The sequence below is a fragment of the Fusarium keratoplasticum genome, chromosome 8, assembly GCF_025433545.1.
Source record: "Fusarium keratoplasticum isolate Fu6.1 chromosome 8, whole genome shotgun sequence".
Taxonomy (NCBI): domain Eukaryota; kingdom Fungi; phylum Ascomycota; class Sordariomycetes; order Hypocreales; family Nectriaceae; genus Fusarium; species Fusarium keratoplasticum.
The window spans coordinates 1607667-1632540 of NC_070536.1; the positions used below are offsets into that span (position 1 = coordinate 1607667).

Consider the following 24874-nt stretch of genomic DNA (forward strand, 5'->3'; position numbering starts at 1 on the left):
GTATCAAGCTGGTATGGAATGTATCGGCAACTGGGAGCTTCGCCACGCTCGCAAGAAAGTGAGGCGGTCGATATATTGCGAGTTGGTGTGAACTAGTATCGAGATGGAGGGCAGACTCTTGAAGGGCAAAGCAAATATGGTGAGGGGTAGAGCTCAGCCCGGTAAGGTCTTGTGAGCAGCTGATTGCAGTTTGTATAGCAAAGATGGAAGGATTGTGGTTGTTGTTGTGAGTGATGCTGTCTTTCGAGCTTGAGATTGAGGGAGAATCGTCTTCTATTTAACATGCAAATGCTTCTCTTTACGAGACATAAAGAGCCTGATTGTTTCTATCCAATCCTCAATCGACAGCAGACACAATTCTTTCAGACGGCAGAGCTCCTGCACGTCAAACGAATGGTATATCGCCATGTTGGAAAGCGAACCGTGGTATCGAGGGTGAGGTGGTTCGCCTCTGCGACTTAACGAGGCAACCAGGCCAACAGCGGCAGCAAAGTTTCTTACCACCCTCCTGATTGATACGGCTGCCCAGCCGCAACAGCCGCCGGGGAAAGGTTTGCAGGTTTACCTCGCCCGGCCGAAGAAGCAGCCGCATGCTCTGCAGGTCGAGGTGGTGGGCAGGTTTGCCCGCCGAGACGACATCCCATTGGAACGGGCCTCGCATCAGGTGATTGCGCGGGCGCTCCTCGATTCAGATACCGAAGACGCGGTAGAGTTTCTCAAGACTAATTAGAGTCGATCGGACAGTATCACCGATGGGGCCTGTCTATGCTGCTGTCCGCCGCGAGAACTGCCCATTGAGTGCTCGGCACTTCCGACAGCTTCTGCCGTGTATTGCACCCACCCACCACGATCCTTCACTGAAGCAGTGCATATCCATTTCGGCAGGTGAGTCTGACGCGGCGGTGAATGATCAACTGGAGATCCTATGCGTTGCGTAACGAGGGATGCTCCGACGAGGCAACGCTGGCGAGTTGGCGGACGAGCTGTCATGCCATTGCCGGGCAACCAAGAGAGAAGATTAGGCGTTGATGCTGCTGAATGTCTCTCTTTGATGTTGTGTCACGACTAGGAGAAAAACACGGCGGTTGCCACCATAGCCATGTAGGACTATAGGTATATCGGGAGTCCACGAAGGCCCGTTATAGGGCGGACGAATATCATTGTCCAGACAACAGCGGGTGGTCAAGCATGAAGGCCCAATGGCGAATAGTTGACGACGGAAATAGAAGCGGCGGGAGAGGCGGGTATGCATGTAATTGCCGGAGGCATCATGAATGAGTTGTGCTGTACTGGCTGTGCTGGTGTTGATGTTGACAGGAGGCGAGAGAAAAGCGACCTGCCTCCCGCCTGCCTGTTGACGGAGGGACCGTGCATACGTACTTGCCAACGTGGGCAGGGCAGGCGTTCATCAGGAAAGCACTTCCCGCAATCTGGATCGTCCACTGAGAGACATGTTGACCCTGCCTCTTCCTGATTCCATCGCATCGCGAAAAGTGCACGTCTTGGGTATCGCAACTTGACAGCTGAGCCGGGCCAAGAGCTGAATTCGCCCGCCCATCATACGCCCGATGCCTATTGCCTGCTTAACACGACGATGCTGCAGCCATTCACAAGCCTGCGTCACCACAACATCGCCCGGGGGGGATTTATGCTGGTTAAGTGACCCAGTCAGCAGACACGCCCGACGATGCCGGTGCAGCAGAGGGAGAGAAAAAACTTGGTTGACGCCATTATGTCGAGCATAATGCAAGGTCTGATTCATATCTCGTTTACTTGGTGGCTTGGGTCAGCACGCGTCTTCCCATACGCCCAGTCGATGACAGAATGTATGAAAGCAAGGCGAAAGTGTAGATGCACATGTTGCAACCCATGGACACACGAGGCAAGCTCATCAACGGTCCCGGCTTTCCAGAACCGGGTCCATCCGCGACACTGACTCAGACATGGCCGCCTACTATCGGAGAGGGGGGAATTGTTGCACCTATCTATCACGTATTATCTCTCCCTCGATGCCAAGACGAGGCGATCATCAAACACACACCAGGCAAAGTGCAGTGTCAACTTTCACCGGGCGACCGACTGGTTGCCTTGTTTGGTTGCCTTGTGAGGGGTTCCCAGAGCTTTGTAAGCTGCCATCATAAGGGAGGGTTGGAGGGCTGGGGGTTCAGAGAAGGCAGAGGACTTGGCGGGGTGTGAGGCTGGTTGCCTTGCCTCTTTTTCGTTGTACTGGACCGTGATGGTTGCGATGTGAGTGTGTCACTCAGGAGCCGTCTCGAGGTGGGATACTATGGCATGCCCGGCAACTGAGCGTCCAGCCTCTCCTCGACTTGTCCGAGCATTCGGCGAGGGCATCATGTCTTTAATGGCTTTGCCAACACAACAACTCATTGTTGCCCAGCTGATGATTGCACAGCCCTGTATTTCAAGCTTCATGTCGAATATGCTTCACCCCAGTCAACAAGGCGAACTGGGATTTGCCTTGTCGTCACTGCCTCTCGAAATCTACAAGGATAGTGTATAGCTAACGTGAGTATTGTTGCCCCTAACTCCAATTTTTTCAATAGTTTGATATCTAGCAATCTATAAGAAACCCATCCTTACGCTGAAAAGTGTACGGCCTGTGGTTGTTGACCGACTCAAGCCATACATCCCTCGTACTGTTGCAACCCAAGAGAATATCCAGCAACCAATCCCTCACCAACATGACAAACGTGCGCTAACAAGTCCTTCAAACCTTCAGAACCCCATCGGACGAGGTATTCCGACCTGCATCTGCTGCTCCTTGGTCGGATTGCTGGCCCAGAAACTCTTCATCCACTCCCAGAACTTGCTCACCATGGACTTGAAGCCCTCCCACAGCCACGAGAACAGGCTATCCATCCAGCCAAGTACAACGTCCCACGGGATGAAGTAGACGGCCGCCGCTATCCCCGCCCCGACGAGCACTGCGCCTCCGGACGCTTCCATCGAGGCCTTCATGCCACCGCAGCCCAACTTGACCGATGACCCTGTCCATGATTGGTAGTGAATGTAGGCGCCCGCGGCCGTCACATTCATCGAGACTGCGAGCTTGGCTCCTCCGCCGAGGACGCCCAGGATCAACGAGATGGCCGATTTCCACTTTTGCCACCAGTTGCCCTCCATCGGTATGCTCTGGAGGCCCTCAAAGTACCTCCGCAGGGTATCCTTGTCATCGTTGTTGGCCGTGAACGAGCTGTCCGTCGGCGACCACAAGCTACTCCTCCGCGGATCGACTTTAATGGCCATGCCTGGACCGAACCAAAGCTCCTTGTCGCCCTGGCCGTCCCACTCGTCGAATCTAATACCCCGGTATGTCGACCAGCCTGTTACAAAGTTGTTGAGGTCGGCGTTTTCACCGTAGCCGCAACGGTACAGCTCGAGCTTGCGGACTCGCTTCTCGATATGCATGTTGAGGTCGTCCACCAGACAGCTGACTATGATCTTGATCTTGCGGCACTTGATGATGTTGGTGATGTGCTCGATCCAGGCTTGCAGGTGATCCAGGCAAGTGACGGTGACAGCAGATCGTTCTAGTGCAGTCAGTATCATCCTATGATTCAAGCTGAAGAGAACGACCTACCCTTGGCTTTTCCAATGAGCTTACGACTTGAAGGTTGGCTCTGATTGTACTTTTCAAGAAGACCCTCGACACTCCTTGCTCGGACAACAGCGAGTATGTGTTCATCTGTCGAACCCCTTTTCCTCTCGATGCTCTTCATCATGTTTCTTATCTCAGCCCGAGAACTATCCGATCGGGCATGCCTGCTTCTGTGGGAGGAGGCTTCAGAGATGGTCATCTCGGTGCCCATAATATCTGATCCTCCATGCCTGGTCTGGCGAGAGGATGTCTCGGAGATGTCGCTCATGGCTGGTAGGATTGTGAAGCGCGTGGTACGCTTCGTGGTGTGACTAGGTACCACCAAGTTGAGTACGAGACTGACCCTATTCCCGACGGTCTTGGGCAGAATTCAGGTAATAATAAACTTGAGTGCCTGCCAAGAAACTGAATCAAAGAAGGCTTTTGGTATATGTGCCCAATTCAATGACTCATTAGGCACAGCGAGAGACGATATAATACAGTAGGGAATCAATAGCCCTTGCGATCATATGCAAAGCATTACCGTCAAACGTTTCTAGAGAAGGTTAGCAGATGGATTTTACAGCAATGTGGGTATACAGGCGCGTACCTCTAGAAAAAAATGCAATCCTTTCCTTGACAGGTTTAAAACTCCACAAGGAGCAGAAGCGACTGCTCGTTTCGACCTTGTCTCATGGCCTGAATTATTCGGCATTCCGGGGACTCGCTTCACCTCCAGTCAAGACAAGCGTAATTACTGTTTTACGCGGGGAATCAGAATGGCCCACGTCGACGGGATGGACCCAGCGGACTATTCCTAATACGACGGTGTTTGCACTCATCGGCGAATTGGAGTTGTTGTTGGTTGAGCTGGATTTGTGTTGGGCACCAGGTGTCGTGCAACTATTGACGGCTGCTGTGTGAGGGTCTATTTTAGTAGCTAGTCACTAATTAACTAACTTTGGTGCTCATACTATGCGGGAACAGGAGTTAGTAAGTTGATTTAATCGAGACTAGTAAACTCCAATCGAAGTTGGCCCTTCCCACATGGACACCAAGATCTGTCTATCTCCCTCCCAGGGCTCCCTCCCGTGAGAGACCTGAAAGTTGTCGACAAAGAGAATATCGCCTTCTTCGAGAACAACGTGGATCTCTTCTTTGTCAATGACATCGATCAGCTTGTCGAGGTACTTTCGGGGAATTGGTGTGTCATCGCCGTAGACGCAGGGTAGGTCTGGTCGTTGTTAGTTGATGAGCTGAGTCAAGGGTAGGGGGACAACTCACAAGTCATGCCGTCTCGTCCAATGTAGGGCGGATCCAGGGCGCCAATATCTCTAGTAATACCGTGTCTTCCGACAAGTCCATTGAACCATACTGGTCTGCCACTCGAAGGCGACCTTCGAAGGCCTACACAAATAATCAGCACTGAACCTCAACCAACACAAAGACAACTCACCAGGGATATGCTGCGTCAGCTCAAGACTCCCATCCTCATTCCACTTGAAATCATCCGTCAGCCTTCGAACCTGCTTCTCCACCTTGGCCCTCGTCGTCGCCTCATCATCACCCGGCGCGAGCTCCTGTCCAAAGCTAAACTTGCCCGCCCAGTTGAACGAGTTGACCTTGCTCTCCTTTCCCGGTGCCCGGAACACCATCTTCATTCCTAGGCCGCGCTTGTTGACCTCTTCCACCAGCTCTGGGATCTCGGCCTTGACCTTTTCGTAGACGTTGGCGCTGTGGGCTATGGGGGAGGCGCCTCCTGTAAAGTAGTGTTAGTGGTGGGTTTGGGTGAGTTGAACTTTGTAGTTACCCTTTGGTGCCTTTTTTGCGCAGTAGAAGTGAATGTTGGAAGGGAATCGTGTGTATCGTGAATACTGAGTTGCGTTAGTTATAGAGTAACTCAACCGTGGCTATCACAGACCTCATTGTGCTGGTAGAATCGAGTCAAGGGAGACCCCTCATTCGCAGTCCAAATATTCTTGGCGACCTGAGTTCTCTTTCCAGCCAAACCAATCTGCTCAAATGGATGATATCCCCTCGCCTCCTCGGCAGCGCAAACAAGATCCGAAAAAGTCTTGGCCGACGCATGTCCAAAGCCACGGATCAATACCGCACCGTGACGATCCAAAAGCTCCTGCAACTTCTCAGACTCTGCAAGCTCGCGTAGGGCATTGGCAGACTCGGCGACGGGGGGAGCATCGCCTTGGACCTGGAGGCCACATGGCAGGGCGTTGCCATGGTATATCCGGGCACCGGGAACATCGAAAGGTGTCAAATCAACCGTCATGATGCTGAGTTTCCAGAAATGGGAATCGATCCTGATGACGTGATGCTGGGGTTTGCGAGAAAAAACCAAGCTTATGTCTATGCTTCTCCCGACGGGGATTTCGGATAGTCGAAGCCGTGAATATCTCCCCGAGTAGAAAAAAAAGGGCCCTATTATGTACTAAATAAAACACCGGAGAAAGATCTCGTCTCTCCCCGGGAATTATCACCGATACATACTTCCCCTTATAGACATGATGCCCAACGAGAGGGGATCCCCGGGTGGGATAACCGCATCACGAAATTCTTAGCGTCGAGCACGACTTTCCAACGGCCAACTCTTCAACCACTCTGTGACTAAGGGAAACATCAAGTCTATTACGAAAAGCCCGCGCATATGTGGATTTCATCTCGTGGTTACAACTCCACTCTGATGCCTAGTATATCCGTGGGACGGTGTAGAGGCGCGTCGGGTTGGCTCCGACCCCTAGGAGCACGACATGGCAACTCCAACATTGCGTGCTTGGCACGGTCAGCATACTACGTAGTAGTCCCCTGCAGACGGCAACTATACACCCGAGAAACGGGTCACCTATGGCCGAAAGGGGGATCAAGGTCATCCTAGTTTCGTGTTTGTAGAGATCCGCAGTGGGAGGTTATAAGGTATTTAACTCGAGAGGATCTTCAGAGCATCAGGTGGGAGAACTGGTTCATGCTCTGTTCATCTTGCTTACGAGGGAATATTCTAGATTTTCAAGTTCAAAATGTCTGGCAAAGATGAAGATGGTATTCAAGGCATGTTACAACATCTATGTGGTGTCACACTTCAACTAACACCATCTAGTTGCCCCAGTTGTCCGTTCATCTGGGGACGACAGCGAAAGGGAAGGAAAGTCGACCACTCTAGGAATCGACGAGTCCCATGTTCTCCAAGAGCGAACAATTGGCGTCTTTGGCGCTGCCTCGCTGATTATCAACAAGATGATTGGTGCCGGGTATGTACACTTCCAGCTCAGAATATGAACCAGTGATTAATCCTTTCTAGTATCTTTTCAACCCCTAGTGGCATCTTCAAACTCTCTGGAAGTGTTGGAATGTCTCTCATGTGTTGGATTATTGGAGCAGCTGTTGCTACTTGCGGAACGTTTGTCATGCTCGAGTTTGGTGGAGCTATTCCGAGGTCTGGTGGTATCAAGAACTATCTTGAGAGATCATACAGTCCTCGGTTGATGCAGACGTGTATCTACGTCTTTTTCTGCGTCTTTCTGCGTAAGTTCGATCTACCCTCTACTTTCACATAGCACAAGACTTACAAGATCCTAGAGGTATCTGCCAGCAACGCCATCACCTTCTCCTCATACCTCCTTGTCGCAGCCGGCGCTGAGTCAACAACATGGAAGCTCCGTGGCGTCGCCATCGCAGGAGCCTTCTTCTCATGCGGAGTCCACGCTGTTACACCTCGAATCGGAAGATGGATATCGGATCTCTTGTCTGTCGTCAAGATCTTTACCCTCTTCTTCATCGTGTGTTGCGGCTTTGCTGCATTGGGTGGCCATCTCAAGGTCGAACAGCCTCACAATTTCTCGAATGGCTTTGAGGGCACGTCTAACAATGGATACAACATTGGCACTGCTATTCTGCAGGTCATTTTTGCTTTTGGAGGTTATGACAACATCAACGCCGTTAGTGTCTATTACGTCTCATCTCGCTCAACTCCTCACTAACAGTCTAACTAGGTCTTGTCAGAAGTCCGCAACCCTCAAAAGACGCTGAAGTTGGCCCTTCCACTATCAATGGGAACAGTCACTGTCCTCTACATTCTCGCCAACATTGCCTATGTACATCCACCCTTGTTGTTCAACTACTTCAACTCTGGCTGACAACCCCAATAGTTCGCTGCCGTCTCCAAGGAAGACTTTAAAGCCGCCCAGGTCACCGTCGCGGCTAGCCTCTTCAGAAACATGTTTGGGGATACAGCCGCCGTCAAAGCCCTTCCTGCTCTGGTTGCTCTTTCAGCTCTTGGCCATCTTCTCGGAATCGCCTTTACCGTCCGTAAGTTGTCCGAACATTAGTAGCTCTCTATGCCATGTCTAATTCTTGACAGCACGAATCATCCAGGAACTAGCCAAGGACGGCGTTCTCCCCTTCTCCAACTTCTTCATGGAGAACAGACCCTTCAAGACGCCAATCACCGCCCTTGCCCTCCATCTCGGTGTCACCATCCTCTTCGTGTGTGCACCCCCCGCTGGCGACGCATTCAACTTTATCGTTAGCTTGTCTTCCTACCCAGGAACAATCATGCATCTTGCAATCGTCATCGGTTTGGTCAAGCTTCGCCTCAAGAAGAGCGAAAACTTTACGTCGCCCTTCCCTGCTCCTTGGCCTGTCATTGGCTTTTTCGTAGTCAGCAACATCGTGAGTCGCTTCAACTCTTCATTAGGAACAATAAGCTAACAGTTACCCCTAGTTCCTCCTCGTGATGCCCTTTATTCGTCCTCCTAGTGGCAAGGGAAACACTTCGTTGCCCTACTGGCTGTCACCTTTTGTCGCCGTCATGATCTTGCTCCTGGGAATCATCTACTATGTGCTCCGATTTGTTCTCTCGCCGCTTGTATTTGGTTACAAGCATGAGCAGATCCAACAAGACCTCAGCGATGGATCCAAGATTACCCGTTTCCGAAGGATCAAGACGCGATGAACAAGTTGCGTCAATGGCGCGTATTAGAACCTACTAGAGTAGATATAGAATGTAGAGTAGGGGCGAAGATGGTCTCAATGTATCTCCACATCTCATACTGTTTCATACATCAATCTTGTCCTCAGCTCAGAGCCCTCATCAACGACATCTTCTGGCTAGCCAGTTCGTAGAACAGGTTAGTTTCCAAGCAACTTCATTGTGACCTCTCCAAGATACGTCTCCTATTCCACCCACGTTCCAGGGATCCTTTCTTTAAACCTCAACGGAGCAAATTCCCTCATGTATCCAGCCTTGCGCAACTTCTTCAGTCTCTTTCGCTCGAACCGGCTTTCCATCAAGTCGCATGCATATGCAAGCCCCTCGACCATTTTCCTGCCTTCTTCATCCAAAGGCCTTGGGGGTCGGTGCCAGTTAAGCGACCACCGCTCGAGAGGTGGACGAACAACTCCGCCAGATACCTGCAAGACTTGCTTCCAACCCTGATGTGGCTTGGGCTCATCTGGCATGTGGTAAATGTCTCCCGGAGTCTTCTTGCCTGGAATGATGTACCCAAAGGAATTCCATGAGACGAGGTGAGGGAATTCTGAGAACAACTCAGGAGCATCTGTGGCAGCAAATGACATGACCCAAGTGGGAAGGTTTCTGCCCATGTACTCCTCGACTTTCAACTCTCGGATGTAAGCCTCGTCCTCAAAATGGGAGTCCCAGGCCGCACTTATAGCCTGTATCTCTCTCTCGAGGTAGATATCAACATCAACGCCAGCTTGGTGCAACATCTCAACCCACTGATGGCAATAGAAGAGAGTCTTTCTCCCGCCGTAGTCGACCAAGCTTTGTAGAGCAGATTTCAGTCCATGGACTGACAGCTCATGGAATGTCATGTTGCAGTGGATATCCAACCCATCAGAAATTACTTGTCGCGTAAGACCTGCCAATCCGACCATTACATCCCTGTCGACCTCCTGGGTGGTAAGGATTGAGTGGTCGCATACTTTCTCAAAAGAACGGAATATATGGTTCCAGAGATATCTGTTAAAGGGCTCCCATTCTCCTGGGAAAAGCTGCTTGCAAGTGTCGACGAGGAAACCCATGTGCGTCGGAGACGACCAGCCCTGAAGTAGAGCATAGAACTCGCTAGGTTCAAGGGCGTCACCTCGCATGTCGATGTAAGCGCTCGCACGCGCACAAGTATCATCAAGGCTACTATTGGCTGTGGAGGGTCCGTAAAGCATGCCATAGCCGATGGGGAGGTGTCGCCTGTGTTCTCGCCATTAGCCTTGCAAGGAAGCAATAAAGCTTGGTAAGATGGGCTCTTGACTGACCGTTCATGGCATAAGCTGGGACACCGATCGATTAGGAAGTCGTGAATGCGGGTTGCCTTGTTCGAAATGGCTAACTTGGATGCTCGGTTAGACTAGCACATGTACCTTCAGACCTATGAAAGCCTTACTCACCCCCAGTAATGTGTCAGTTTTGTTTGACGTTGAATCTACGAAAGCCAAGCTCGTAGAAGGGGTGATGGAGTATTGATCAAAGATATGCCGTAACTTTCCAACGCTGTCCATTCTAAAAGCCCTCGCAATATCCGTCAAGAACCACGAGTCGGAGGCGAAGGTGAATATATGGGGAAACCGCAGTGAAACGGATAAAGGACTAAGCGATCCACGTTGGAGTGAGAGCTTTACGTATAGCCCCAGAAGCGGCGAACCGATGAGGAACGAGGTCTCTTCTTGAACTGTAGCGGGGGAAGACTTGGATTGCTTCACCTTTCGTACTTTTGTCCTTTCGAGACGGCATAATGAGGAATATGACAAGTTCCACGTCTGAGTTTGTACGTTTTGCCTTGCTCGACTCTTTCGGTACTTTATGACTGCTGAGTCGACACTGTTCTTCATGTTGGTTTCAACTTGTGTGGTCGTGGCAACATTCAGACTGAATGAGTTGCAGGTTTGTGGTAGTGGTCGCAGATTCATAACTCTGCGGTTTGTAAGCCTTGGTTTGAGGTAAAGATATAAGACTTACAGGATATTGGTCGTCATGTGCAAGTGGAGGGAGGTGAGGGACTGATCCAGCTCGTCATTGCATTTCCGTATTGTACTCCTGTGCTGAAGAAAACGTGCCCCCGTGGTGTTTAGTGGTATGTGCCTATTTGATTGAGACGACGTAATCTTGTTGATGATATCGTATAGCCGTGAAACCTTGTCGCGGCAGTCACTCATGATGCGATGCAGCTTCTTTAGTAGCATGGCGTCCCAGGGTTTGGGTGCCTGCTCATAGCAACCGAAGGCTGCTTCAAGAGAGTAGCATATGGCTTCGATGTCGTCCAGCTTGTCAGATAGGATTGATAGCTCTTTGGCCGCTGACTTGTAGGCATCGATGCGTTCCCTGATGGCAGCAGCTGTCTGGACAAGCTGCATACCCAGAGAGACGACACCGAAAGCCAAAGAAACGGGCTCCATGGCGTATCAGATGGATTGGAAAGAGTGAGGTTGCGCTGATGGGATCATGATGGGCTCGCTGGATATAAGGCCGCGAGAGGAGGGGGGGCATTGGCGGGGCATCTTGCAGGGCGTTTTGGACTCGCTCTGCAGATGAGGCGTGCATGCTGGGGTTCGATAGGTGCCGCCAGTGGTCAGCTCTGCAACTGATTCGATCCGATGGTAGTCATTTGCTGTCCAGGTCTAAGCCAACGGTGGCTATTCGCAGCTGAGCCTCGTTGCCTCCATCATGTTCGAAGTTGGACTTCGGCTGAACTGCAATCAATAGCAACCTCAGTCCATCTACTGTCACATGGCATGTAGATGGAAAGACGGGATTTGGAAAAGATGAAGGCGATGGAGAAGAGACGAAAATCTGGGCTCTGCTCAGGTTAGGATGGCCCGCGACCAACATGGACTCCAAGGTCATTACCCAAAACGGCAGGCATGAGACCTCAGCCCTCTAGGCAACCAACTCCACCACATCCCTCGCATCACCAATCACCAGCCAACTTCAACCACGCATCTCCTCCTTATATATCAAAATAACAATCTCTTCCATCAGCGAAGTAGCTCAGTTGACAAACTTTGACTTCTGTTAAATTCTTACCTTATCCCCCATGGCCCCCCCTGGCTTCGCTCTTTTTTGGCCCCTGAACCCCGGCTCCAAGACACGACGTTCACCTCCCATCCCTCTTCCTGCACAGGCAGTCACTTTTTTGCATAGTTTGGACATTAATGGCAGCTGAATACAGATCTATCCTCTGCTTCTGACTCATAATTATAGCCCTTGTCGTCTTTGGGCCTCGTAGCCCATCATCTACATCATCAGATAATAAAATATACCCAACCTACCGAACCTTACGCCAGATACACGTATGCATTGCCCTCTCTCTCGATGTAGTCCTTCTCGATGAGACTATACCTCTTGTTAGCACTCTCCACATGTGGCCACTGTACTTGACTAACCTTTCGATCTCCTTCTTAATCGCTGCCGGCTCTACACTGCCTCTCTTCTTGGTCAGGTTGATCACTTCGGCCACCAGCTCCGCATGGCCCATAGACTTGCGGCTCTTCATAATCCTGACAATGGCTGCTTGTGTCTCAAACCGACGGTCCTGAGCGATCCTCTCGTGTGTTGCCTTGTTCTCCTCCTTTGTCTCTTTCAGCTGGATCTGGTTGATCTTAACACGGTACTTAGGGTCCGTAAATGACTTGTTGAATGTGAATGTGTCTGTGGGCTTGACCTCACGGCCCTTGGGATGCTTGGTGAGCACCCGTGCTTTGCCGCACGCGAGGGACTGCAATGTGCGGTCGAGGTCGCCGCCTTGAAGCCCAGTGCCCGTGGCAATCTGCTCATAAGCCAAGAAGCCATCATTCGGGAGGCTATTAAACATCATGAGCACAACAGCCTGATAAGCCGAAACAAGAAGCTCTTTGGTGCCCTTAGCAAACGTTGCCTTGATCGCGCAGTGAGCCAGCGAATGCTTCCACGTCAACACCCGACCCGTATGCTTGTTCTTGTAGTACTGGTCGAACCGCTCAATCTGAGTTGCCACCTCATCAGGGAGGTTGAGACGAGTGTCGGGGTATGTCGGCCAGGCTGCAGCTGAGAGGATCATGACCTGAAGATCCAGAGATGACTTGCGCTCGGTGCTTCCCTGACACCACTCCTTGTACGCTTCAATCTCATCCTTGGCAATCTCCTGGTCCTTGAACATCTGCTCGAGGTTGTGAGTAAAGTTGGAGCCGCATTCGCTTCGGAGCTTAGTGAGCATGTTCCTTTCAGCATCCTGGCTTGCGCTTCGTCCCATCAACAACCTTCGGGCGAGATCCTTCTTGTAGAATGCTTCAAAGGCGTCCTTGCCTTCGATGAAGCGGAACAGTTCCAGAGCCTGATCCAACTGTCGATCAAGTTCAGCATCCTCGTCACCAGTACTGGCCTGACCCTGCTTCTCCGCCGTCGCTCGATCCTTGGCATCAGAGAGAAGTTCCTTTGGTAATGACTTCAAACCGCCTCGCATAAGCATGTCGATATACTTGGCTGTCATCTCGCCAATCTTGGAAGTTCCTGTATCCCAGCAAGACGACACTTTTCGGTCATTCATGAATTTCCCAAAAGCCTCCCTCATGCCCCAGAGGAAGTCCTCATCCTTGTCGAACGCATCTCGAATCATCAGGTCAAGCGACCGTCGCAGTTCCAAGAGACGAAGAACCATCTCATCCCCGTGCTCCTTATCGCCGATGATCGCAGCTCCTGTCGCTCTGATATAGTCGCCCCACGGTGTCTTCATCTTCTTCTGGATGCCTGATAATCGAAGCAAGTCGTACAATGCCTTCATAGAGTCGACCTCTCTATCGGACAGCAACTTGGCAAGATTGCCACTGTTCAGGAGCTTGTCCGAATAATGGTCAATCAGATGCGCATGAGCAGAGTCCATCAGCTGCTTCTCCGTGGTGCTATCAAGGTTATACACGATGCAACGGTAGTTTTCCTTGTGAAGCAGCTTCTTGCAGACTCGGATGTAGTCCTTGAGGCTTGAAGTGCTCCATGCCTCGCCAAACTCCTTGAAGTAGACCTCGGATTGCTGCAGGAAGATCGGTTCGAAGTGCTTGACGTAGACGCCCAGAACGTGCAACATCATCATCGAGTCTTTGAGAAGAGCCGAGTCCATTTGATCGTTGTCTCTTCGGTCATACTCAACCAACTCGCACATTCCCGCAATTGTCTTGCTCCCATGAGAACTCTCGTACGCAAGCGCCTGCGAAGGGAAGGCCATCCTCCGGAATTGGCTGATGGCCATGTCGTTGATGGATGAAAGGTTCTCTCGTAACAGGTATGTCCGATCGAGGAAACTAAACGTCGAGCGGATTAATATCTGCAAGAGAGTTAGCGGGATAGCAGCTGCAGCTGATTTACTGCCAGGCGTACTGTTTGACCATTCCAAATCTTCCATTCTGCCAACACGCTCCTGAGAGTATCGAGGTTCGAGACACCTCCATTCCGTCCTATCCTCGGATACACTATCCGTTGCAAGTGCGCCTCAATCCTGTCCTTGACCATCCGGTACACCTTTGCTGGGTCTCCCTTCCGGCAAACGTCCTCGACTCCTCTGTATAGCCTCTCGAGTGGAACATCGGGCGTCTTCCCGGCAAACACCGAGTCGAGGGCGTCCTTGAGCTCCTTCTCGGTGCGCACATAGTACTCGGCGACCTGCGCATCACGACTCGTCGGCGCCCGCAGGTTCTTGATGACCAGCTTCTTGGCCCCCGTGTAGGGCTTGAAGGCCGAGGGCGGCTGGGTCAGGTCGACGGTCTCGGGGAGCTTGCCCCGCGCTTTGGCGCTCGTCATGGCTTCGAAGCGCGCTCTCTTAGAGGCGGCGATGGGAGGCGGTGAGGAGGAGGAGGACGAGTCGAGCCGCGGCCTGCGCCGGGAGGGAGAGTTTGATTCGACTGCCACGGGTTGCATGGAGCGATAACGACGACGGGGGAGGCCTGGAACAACTGTGATGGAGCTGTCACTCAGGCCTCGGATGCTCGGGCTGTCCGGCGCGGTTTCGGTGAATTGTGGTAGCTGGGGCTTGTGAAAGCAGACACGGTGCAAGGGCAGTTAATGACGATCATTCGCTTTATTCTGTCGATGAAAAGTACAAGATATGACGTTGATAAATCAGGATGTTGATGCTTCGATCGAGTCTGAATGAGAGAAGCTAGAGCTGGGCTATTGATTACCTCATGTCATTCAGCGCTGTTAGATGCGATAAGATAGCCCTTGGAGCGCCCTTGTTGGCCCTGGAGCTACAGAGCTTAACCACGCCTAACTCCGAACACGGCGCCATTGGATCACAACGGCCAAGAAACGACTCTTTAGCTTATCCTCCTCTAACGATTATAGATAGAGTATAATAAGAATAAGAAAAGAAGCTCTAAAGCTTTACCTTTATTATGATACATCTTTAGCTAATTATTATACTTGAGAGGAGCTAGGTAACCAACACTCTTGGCGTTCTGGTGTCTCATTTATTTCTTGACCCGCGCCTATCCATCCAAGTCCATGTCGCCCATTCTCTCGTAGGCAGTTTTCGCTAGGTACTCAAGCATATGCCGCCCATCCTAGACCACGTCAGCGTCACACTTCACACTCACTTATACTCTGCAGAGACTTACCAGAATATAAAACTGCCAAGTTTCGCTCATCCGTCGCTTGGTTGATCAACTCGTTGACCGTGGCCGTCACGCTCAGGGTCTTGGAGAGCTTCTTCCTCACAATCTCCAGGGCACGGTCGGCCTCGGATGGCTCGTTGACATGGCCTCCCGTCTTCTTGCCCTTCTTCGTTTCTGCTTCGCTTTGCTCGTCGTCCATGACGCCGTCGTCGTTGTGCCTTGCCTTTTGTAGTTTCGCGAGCCGCAATGGCGAGATGGACCAAGTGTAGAGGGGATCGTAACGCAACACGTCGAGAATGGTCATGATGGAGTATTGCTCTTCTCGCAGGGCGTCTAGAGTAAACTCGCAACATCTTCGGAAGACGCCTTCTGTCTTAGTGGTGCCCATTCCGTCCACGATATCTCTTGTCAACCTGAAAGGGACCAGCTCTGGCACGGGCAGGATACGGCCAGCTTCAAATGCCACACCCAGATCGATGTGGACAACCTCTCCAGTCTTGTGGTCCAGGAGAATGTTGTGACCGTGTCGGTCACCGAGGCCAAGGACGTGACCAAGCATAGATATCGCTGCAGTGCTCCTTGTGTATGCCAGCCGCTTGACAAACCACTCATCGGGGTCCATGAAGTGCTCCATAAAGAAGTACCTCATGACCGGGTGGAACTTTTCCGTAACCTTGCGATACGTGTTGATGCGAGTCTCGACTGTCCGGCTTTGGACTCCAAAGATTTCCTTACGGCATTGAGAGCCCTTCAGGTCCCTAGGATAGTACCTTTCGTGCGCGGGCATAAGGAATTCGTGAAGTGGTACCGTGTTGGGGACAAACTCGATTAGTCCAGAAGATGCCGTGAGCGGGAGCACCTTGTACGTCCTGATACCTAGATTGCGTTGCTGGGTTGTCCTATGAAGCTTTAGTAGAGACGATACAGCCGAAAAGACCTGTTCCATGATTGCATCTTGGCGTAGGTCGTCGTGTCCACCCTTGACGAGTTGCTTGTATCGCACACCATCACTCCCAAGTGCCGTAATGATCTTGGGTGCACTGACGCCCGAGGCGATCGTCATGGTCGGCTCCAGCTTGGAGATGATGGGCACCTTTGTGTAGTCCTTGGTCGCAGAAAGCTCAATGTGCATGGTTGGAGAAGGGATGCGGTACTTGGCCAAGCAGTTGACAAGGTTGTGGCCTGGAGTTGAATCTCTCAGTGCGATCTTGGCACCCGACTTGTACTTGTTTGGGTTGCGATCCATGGCCAGAGCATGGTAGTATTTGCTCGTCTTATCGATGGAGAGCCAGATGCTGGCCACGGACTGCGTCTCGGCGAGTCGCTTGGCCACTCGATCTGTAGCTCTGACACGCTTGACCGCAACCTCGTCCTTCTGCTGGGCCTTTGCCTTGGTTCCTGACCAAATCTGATACATGCCGTGGTAGGGGTGGTCCACGCAAATCTTGTAAACCAACTCCAAAAGGATCTTTTGGAAGGCAGTGTCATTGTCTTGGAGTCGGGATGTCAACTGGTTGGTGAGCCCTGCAAACTTCCTTGTTGGCACGTCATAAACAGACTTCATGACTGCTTTGTTGGTCATCTCCTCTTCTGATCGCTCGAGCCAAAGGGCTGTGAAACGCAGTGCATCATTATTGTGTTCGTCGGAAGCGATGAGAGACAAGAGGTAGTTCTCGAGACTCAGACGCACAAACTCGCTACGAGTGTGCTCAACTCGTCGCAGCTCTTGCTCATCAAGGTCTAGCCACTGCTTTTCCTTGTTCAACACATGCGAGTATCGGTTCTTCAACTGAGAATCCCTCGTAGTGGAGATCAGCAACTTAAGTTCCGACACTTCGTCGCTCTTGGCCTTCTTCAACCCCTGAAGCCTTGTCAGGTCTTCCAGCCCGTCAGGATCCTGGAGCTGCTGATCACAGAACATGGCAAACTGGTGATAAACCATGCCAGCCTCCCGTCCTTGACCTTTGCCCTTAAGTTCCTTCAAGGCCGGCTCTAGGTACTTCTTTTGAATGTCGTGCGGCTTCTCGAGGCGAGCAACAGAGACCTGGAAACCAATTTTTGAAAGCAAGTCAGAGCGACTGACTGGGATAGTCTGTTTCTGGAGAGAAGAGTCCCTTTCAATGCTCTGAAGCATGCGAATAGATGTGCTCATCTCCCCATAGTCCCAGAGCGAGTTGGCGGCTTCAATGTTGATTGCGGCATCCACGTGGAGATCCAGTGAAGCACAAGGTGCAATGAGGTTGGTGAGGCTGGTAGATAAGTTTAAGTTCTCCTGAGTCGCCTGGTGATACCGATAGACGCCAGATGCCGTGATCATCGATTCCACCTCCATTTGTCTTGCTGCAGCCGCAGAAAGCTTCAGGTTGCTTCGAAGGGCGTTCTGCTGGCTAACCATGCTCATGGTAGTTCCACGACAAGACAGGATCTGACTGACGCTGTCGTAACTAGGAAGAGTTAATATTTTCGTCTGCAAACTTGTTCAGGTTACTTACAGTCCGCTTCGCATCCAATCACTTCGGCTCTTGAATTTGCTGAGAATGCTCTCCATTTCCGCAGTGTCAGAGACACCGAGGACGTCATCTAGCTCTGTCAGGGAAGCCAGTGCTCCCAGTCGTTTCCTCAAGGCTGTCGCATTGAGACCATGTGCCGTCAAGCTGCTCATGGTGCGGGTGAAGCCATCATGTACGGCCGTTCGAACAACTCCAATGTCTGTCGCCTGATGAATGCTCTGGTAGGCTTTGTAAACAGTGACTGCATGATGATTGCTCGTCGGGGCAGGCAGATTCCAGATTTCCAACTTTCTTGCTGTGCTAAAGGTACTCTCAAGAGAAGTTGGCGATGATTCCAGGTTCTGCTGTACTTGAAGTAGAGAGTTTGAGAGTCCAGACAAGCCAAGCGTACTTAAGGCCTTCACCAAAGCTTGCCCATCAGACTGTGCAATGGGATTTCCGAGACGAATGTTGCTGTCATATTGGGCACCTCTGAATGCTAGACTCTTGGGCCCATCGTTTTCATACTCCACGCGAGCGAGAACCTTTGAGAGGCTGGCCTCCTCTGGCAGTCCATAGTAAGCATCGGGATCATCAATGTTTTCAAAGATTGTGAGCAGAGTCTCGCTCATGTCGGTTTCTTTCGCTGCCGCCGCGGAAGATCGACGAGAGGATCGTGTGGTTTCGGATGAGACGAGTTCAGCAAAGAGCAAGGCCGTCTTGTGCATTCCGCATCGCGACGCCGACGCAGAAGCCAGGGAATAGTCGATATTGAGCCAATGTGATCGATCAGCGATTGATGATTCTCTTGGGTACTCCTGGGTCCTGAGGTACAGGAGGGTGTTGATGAGCAACTTCAGGTTGTCCTTGGCTGCAGGCGCTGTGCATTGAAGCCACTCCTTGATAGAAGAAGATAGCTGACGCTTGAGAGATGTCTGCTGGTTGATCCGAGAGGAAAGGACAAGATGAACAACAAACGGGAATGCACTCTCGGCGAAGTGCTCAACTTTGGCAAGAATAGGGGGCAGAATCTTGAGCATGATGGATTCCTCAACAGACTTGGCCATATAGGCGCTCAGGTTCGGAAGCCAGTTCTTTGAAGTGATGTCCTCAGCCCACACAGCTTGTTCATCTATTGACGATGTAGGAGTTCCAGCTCTTTTATCAGACGGGGGAGACCGGTATGGACCCAACTGGGATGTCTGTAGAAGGGACTCTGAGAGGCCTTGTTGGCAAGCCACAATCAGTGTATCGTCGCCATTCATGGTAGAATCGGAGACGGCGGTTCGTAGCGCTGCTTCAGCCAACCCTGCTGTCACAGAGTCGGTGCTTGAAGTCAAGTCCTGAAGAAGACGAAGGATGCCAATTTCTGAGCCATTAGAATCCGGGGCAATCTTTTGGTAACGAGCAAGATGTGACTCTCGAAGGATGTCTGTAGGAATCCCACCTGATGCCGAGAAGGATCGGCCAACTACTCGCCCTGCCCATGCCAGATACTCATCGCTCAGGTTTTGCGTATCGCAGCTCTTCCACACTGCTGCGGCATGCTTGAGCGCATCCTGGTCAGATTCAATGATGTCATCCCTGCTCGATAGGGGGATACTGAAGTCGCCGCAGAGAAGGCCAAGAGCGAGCTGGCGCGAAGTGTCATTGAGAAGTTGGTATTCCGAGCCACCATCATCCAAAATGTCCAGCAGCAGCTTGCTCTCTGCAGTGCCTCGCTCAGCGTTGCCCGAAGACCGGATACGGGCGGCAGACTGTGTGATTGACTTGAAAGCCTCGCGCTGTTCGAGATTCTTAAACATCGGAGAGTCGTATTCTTCCAAGTACTTGCTAAACCACCCATGGAACTTCTCAGCCTTGCTCATGGTGGCTTTGAACTGACTCTCCTGTGTCGTGCTGGACTGGCTCGATTCCAGAAAGACGCGAAGAGAGGCCAGGGTTGATAATGCATAGCCAGCAAGGAACGAGGGGTTTGTGCTGAGATGCTTTGCGCCTTCGGCAAGGAGATACTGGCTGATCCCCAAGGCATCATCCGCACACTCTGAATCCACGATAAACTCACGGGTCGCGTTAAGCAACATCTCCAAAGGATACGATTCCAGAGCAACCGGGCCAGCTAGGCAGATCAAAATCCTGACTTTGCGGAGGACAGAACAGGCGTGAAGGGGCCCCAAAGCAGGGTGCACTGTGTTGAGGAGCGTGCGAGCGATGAAAACAACCACAGGGGGCGACCAAAGATCATGGAACTGGAACTCGCTGCTCTGACAGAGTCTGTGAAGCTCGTTGATGAGATACTTTGCCTTGAACATTGGTTGTTGGTTGGCTGGCAACTCGGCAGGAGAGTGAGAAATGGCCTTGATAGCACTCATGATTTCTCCAGCATAGTCAAGTTTGAATCTCGCAAAGACCTTCTCCATGGAATTTTCTTGATCAATGAGATCAAAGAAGAGGGCCCCAACTCCGAGGAAGTCGAGGTACATCGCTTCAAGATATAATTGGCGGCCAAGGACCTTCTTGATATGAGCCTCGCCCCTCTCCTTGTCATCGCCCCCATTAGAGTCGCCGAAAATCATGCTGTAGGCCATAGCAGTCGCAAAGTTTTCACGGATAAGGTCGCTTTCGGAGGTTCCCAGTAAGCGAGCAACTTCTGCAGACGCCTCGTCTTGCCCACGCATGACGGTCAAGCCAATTGCTTCAGCTTGGGCGGACTTGAGAAGGTCACCCAAGGTTGAGAACCCGAATATGGAGAATGGAATGTCCTCGATAGGATCACACTCCAGCCAAGTATACAGCAACTGACGAGAGAACAGCCGAAACAAGACCTTGGGAGATTCCAATTGCAGGGTTCGAGATACATTAAGCAAGCAACGAGTCGCATATTCCGTGGAGGCTGGTATCTTCCCCGGGGTTTCAAAGATGTGGTAGGTACATCTCCGAAGCAAAGTGGACCATCGACAGGCGAGATTTGATAACACCAACAGTCGAAAGGCAATGCCCGTAGTGTCGGCAGGGTCGGTGGGCAGGTTGTCCAAAACGTCCACGAATATTTCATCATGGAGTTTGAGAATGAAGAGATCGAAAACGTCAGCGATCTTTTCGGAAATAGCATACTTGACAGACATGGGGCCGTTCTTGAGGATGTAGAGAAGACAAGTTCGAGAGGAGTCCAGACCTTGATCCTTGCCATAGTCCGAGTTGGCTCGCAGAAGGGTGAAGAGCAATCGAACCATCGATATCTGGGTTCTGGGTGAGAGCATATTTGATGGAAGGCACACTTTGACGAAGTGATAGTAAAGGTCGCCAACTCTGTCCGAGAGCTGACGTGTGTCGGTCAGCCAGATAGAATGAAGACCATCAATAACCCCGATGGAAGTACTCAGGGCAACCTCGGCATACTGGTAATTCCTATCACTGACAAATTCCCCCAGTCTTTCAATCACCGCCAGGGCATTGTCTGGGGTAATGATGAGGTCAGAGTTGAAAATCTCGAACAACAAGTTTTGACACAGCAGGAGTTCATCATCGGGCATGTTGATCAGATGCTCGACGAAGGCATCAGGGACGAGACCGATCTGGCCGATATCATCGTTGAGAATGGTCAGAAACTGGAGCCGAGCTTTGGTCTCTGTGTAAAATGCCCGGCTATCCATCCGTAGTTGGATATTGAACCGTGGAATCGCTGCTGGTGTCAAAATAGAGCTCGCTCTACTACTCTGCGACTCAAACTCTTCGTCAATATCCATCAAATCGACATCGTTCCCGGAACTTTGCTGGCTCTTTCGATCCTCGATCACGGACCAAACCTTTGCTAACAGACGCAAGAGACCAGCATTGCTCCCCTGCATCTGGTTGAGATTCGCTGTGGTCAGATCGGGCATCATGGGCCTCACTGCGCGCAGGACAGAATCGGCGAACGCCATGGGTTCAACAGATGTCAGAGCAGCATCCAGTCCTTTCTCTAGAATCTCCATCAGAGTAGACTCCACAGATGAGGACTGGGTTGAGTTGAGGTCGCTGATCTGCGAAAGCAACAGGGTACCCGTCAAGCAGGCTGAGAGGAGGCTCTGAAAGCGATCGATAGAAATCTGCACACCACCTTCATTCATTCTCTTGGTCCATGCTGTGCAAAGGTCGGCTAGTTCGCCGAGCTTGGGATAGAAAAGCTCAAGTGTTAGCTTCCTAGAAGCGTAACGAGTGTTGGCATCGGCCAGTGGTGGAGGGTTCGTCGACTGGAAATAGGTACAGCAACCAGCAGTCTTGGATTTTTCTGGTGTGTCCTTAAGAAGGAGTATGTATCGACTGAATGATTCAATCTCGCCTAACGAGTTCCATGTTTCACTCAGAGGGCCTCCTGAGGTAACCGTTTGGGTAACCAGCTTCAACTCTGAAGTCCCGCAGCAAGCCCGGACCAGGTTCACAAGCTCTGTAGGCTGGACGTGTAGAGAGTGATAGGAGGCGAAAGTGGATTCGTCTGTTGCCCTGTTAGGAAATCTACCTTATATGAGGTTGAGGGGCTTACTTGGGTTCCATCGGAGAAATATCCAACGGATGATGTGATGGCAAGTGCTTTGGCTGGCACTTGGGATCCTAGCATTCCGAAGATGAAGCACATGAAACATCAAGCTGATGGACGCATCACACAAAACACTGGGGCCGCTGACGTCGGCAGTTGTGACGATGCCGTTGACATCCTCAGAGACGGTGTGATATGGCAAAACATCTGCCTCGAGAATGGCATGCAATAGAACACAGGCCGCCCGGCTTGTGCCTGGCAGACTGATAGACCTTGTAGCTAAATGCCATAGCTGTCTCCAAATGTCTGCTTGGTCGTGGCAGTCCTCGCAATAGGATATACAACTGAAACAGTAAGTCGTCTATCAGTCTATGCCGGAAGTTATGCTTACCTGGCTGAGGCGACGAGGGCCCAAGATGCTGTTACGGGGTTTTTGTCACTCGCCAAAACTACTAGGTCCGGCATCAAGTCAAGCAACTCGTCACGGCTTAGCGAGTTACTTGCAAGAAGAAACGGGACCAGTTGTAGGGCTGTTCGTCGAACCGCTACATCGGTGAGCTTCAACTTGAGTCTGATACGACTCATGTCGAGGCGGATACGGCGCCTCTTCCGCCTCTGCTCATCATGTTCCGGGGCTGCTTCTTGATGTTTCTCGTTGGAAAGTACCATGATACGTTCAAGGAATGCCAGATTTTGCACAACCGCCCAGTGGCCTTCTCCATACACATTGTGGGGGCGCAGTCCAAAAACATCCAGTTGGAGGCCATATTTCGAAAGAGAGGACGTAGAGAAGGTAATGTCGCTCAGCTGTAACCGAAAGGCTTCACTGCGCTTTGAGTACTCACTCCAAAGGTTCTCGACCAGGTCTTCGACACCCAGGCGGATGCCTTCATCTGATGAGCTGACGACCAGATGCTCGATGTGCAGGTGTGTGAGAAAGATACTCCTAGAGATCTCAATTCTCAACGCCCTGATGACTTCGTCTTGCGAAACTTTTTCAGATCGCCACCAGTAGCTCATCAACGGCAGGAGGTTTTGCACCATTGAGCACGAATGTGCTAGGTCGTCGGCATGGGTTTCCGAGAAAAGTACATTGATGATGGCAAATGCCAGGGTCTGCAAGGAGCCAAGGCTGAGCTGCTTCAAGCTCAAGACTCTCAGCACCACCTCAGTGATCTCCGTGTATCGTCGCAGCAACGGCGCATTGCCGGCGGTGACCAGATGGTACAGGCCTTCCAGTACATCTTTCAAAGGACCGCCTTCTCCGGGAGCGACTCTTCTTTGACTCTGGGTCGATGGAGTCGAACGTCCAGTAGACCGGCCGTACCCCGACCCTGGAGCTGGAGATCCCCGGGCCAACGTCAGAGCGGTAGCTTCTTCTTCATCTGGGAGCATGAACTGAGCAACATCGAGGAGAAAGTCAACGCACTCTTCCCATTTCTCACCACCTCTCCGAGCGAGCATCTCTACATGGGCCGGTCGTGAGAGCACCTCGGTCAACGCTTTGATGTAGTCCTGAAGTAACGGAGGCACGAAGTCATCTTTCTGCCCTAGAGTTTGGGTGATGTGATCCACGACTGCAAGTAATGTTTTTCGTCCGAGCTTAGACACGCCGCGTCCTGCTGCCATCCGCACAGCGGCGGCACATTTCGAGAGACGGGATGCAGCAGCATTCGACGTGGCTTGCGACTTTGATTTATTACGTAGGTTGGGCTTCTCGCGCATCACAAAGCTGAAGATGGATTCGAAGATCTCATGGTAGCCTTTGTCGCCAAGGTCAGAACTCACAAGCTGTTAGCAGACAAAGTGTGGGTGCGAGTGGTGTCGCTCACAGATTCGCAGATCGATTCCGCGGGTTGAGAAGACTAGCCAGCTCTGAAACACTCGTGAGCCCATGAAATGATGAATCAAGGATGCATGCGCATGGTGGTGTTTCCTACCATCGACAGCCTTTTCTCGTTCTTTGAGCGAGGCTGATTTCACGTCCCCTAGGTAATAGCCCGTCAGCAACAAGAAACACAAGAGCTCTCAAGGTCACTCACGCGCCAGGTTCATGACAGATTTAGAGGACGACATGGCGACGGGACGCGAGATGTACGTATCACAAAACAGTTGGGGAGGGTGAAGAAGAAATGAAGAGAATGAGAATATCTAGGCAGCATCATCAAACGCAACAAATATGCGATGATGTTCCTTCTGCTTGTGCTCGTTCTTTGGTTAGGTACTTCAAGGCCCAGCTTTGTTGTAGTGGGTACCTGCCTGGTAGGTACGCGGGTGAAGCAGGCCTAGGACAGTGTGACACATGACGCTCATCACACTGTTGGGACACGTTCTGCCAGTCGCTTTAGGATAAAATCAACATAAGATCATATAATAATAAATCTCAATTAGAATAGAATTAGAATATAATAATAGGTCCTCATTAGAGCTATACTTTTATGGCAATAGACTTAGGTATATATTTAGCAGATATTATCTGAATAATATGCTATCTCTAGGTAACCTGCTGGCTTTACGATACAGTGCGAACAGACTGGCCTGAACCCCCTGTCGCACAGGTAAGTGCGTCGGTACACGGTTCTCAGTGGTGTTTCCGGGGGGTGTTGACTTTTCCCCGTGGTTTAGCCAATGAAAGCTCAGGGAGCTCCCAACTTGAAGGCAACAAGG

The 24874-nt window shown here is 51.3% G+C and overlaps 5 protein-coding genes and 1 pseudogene across 6 annotated transcripts, besides 1 other annotated feature; 1 reads left to right on the plus strand and 5 right to left on the minus strand.

Moving 5' to 3' along the window:
- Positions 1–2736: 2736 nt before the first annotated feature.
- NCS57_01032200 (uncharacterized protein) lies at positions 2737–3887 on the minus strand (the record flags this gene model as incomplete). Its single annotated transcript, XM_053060070.1, has 2 exons — positions 2737–3551; positions 3602–3887. 2 exons carry the CDS (start codon positions 3885–3887, stop codon positions 2737–2739), a joined length of 1101 nt encoding a protein of 366 aa, XP_052910464.1.
- Positions 3888–4611: 724 nt separating this feature from the next.
- NCS57_01032300 (TauD domain-containing protein) lies at positions 4612–5885 on the minus strand (the record flags this gene model as incomplete). The annotated part of the gene is made up of 5 exons (XM_053060071.1): positions 4612–4832; positions 4883–5005; positions 5055–5357; positions 5409–5472; positions 5520–5885. The coding sequence occupies 5 exons, from the start codon at positions 5883–5885 to the stop codon at positions 4612–4614; spliced, it is 1077 nt and encodes a 358-aa protein (XP_052910465.1).
- Positions 5886–6627: 742 nt separating this feature from the next.
- On the plus strand, positions 6628–8561 carry NCS57_01032400 (uncharacterized protein; the record flags this gene model as incomplete). The annotated part of the gene is made up of 8 exons (XM_053060072.1): positions 6628–6649; positions 6708–6858; positions 6909–7132; positions 7187–7545; positions 7600–7701; positions 7756–7915; positions 7968–8278; positions 8331–8561. The coding sequence occupies 8 exons, from the start codon at positions 6628–6630 to the stop codon at positions 8559–8561; spliced, it is 1560 nt and encodes a 519-aa protein (XP_052910466.1).
- Positions 8562–8782: 221 nt separating this feature from the next.
- NCS57_01032500 (Helo-like-N domain-containing protein) lies at positions 8783–11020 on the minus strand (the record flags this gene model as incomplete). Its single annotated transcript, XM_053060073.1, has 4 exons — positions 8783–9818; positions 9884–9957; positions 10016–10538; positions 10584–11020. 4 exons carry the CDS (start codon positions 11018–11020, stop codon positions 8783–8785), a joined length of 2070 nt encoding a protein of 689 aa, XP_052910467.1.
- An 879-nt stretch (positions 11021–11899) lies between these two features.
- On the minus strand, positions 11900–14612 carry NCS57_01032600 (annotated as a pseudogene). The gene is made up of 3 exons: positions 13971–14612; positions 12008–13917; positions 11900–11957 (listed from the first exon to the last, which is right to left on the minus strand).
- Positions 11900–14612: a sequence feature.
- Positions 14613–15131: 519 nt separating this feature from the next.
- Positions 15132–24283, minus strand: NCS57_01032700 (Serine/threonine-protein kinase Tel1; the record flags this gene model as incomplete). The annotated part of the gene is made up of 8 exons (XM_053060074.1): positions 15132–15151; positions 15206–17646; positions 17695–22165; positions 22214–22551; positions 22599–23990; positions 24040–24082; positions 24148–24195; positions 24250–24283. 8 exons carry the CDS (start codon positions 24281–24283, stop codon positions 15132–15134), a joined length of 8787 nt encoding a protein of 2928 aa, XP_052910468.1.
- Between the last annotated feature and the right edge of the window lie 591 nt (positions 24284–24874).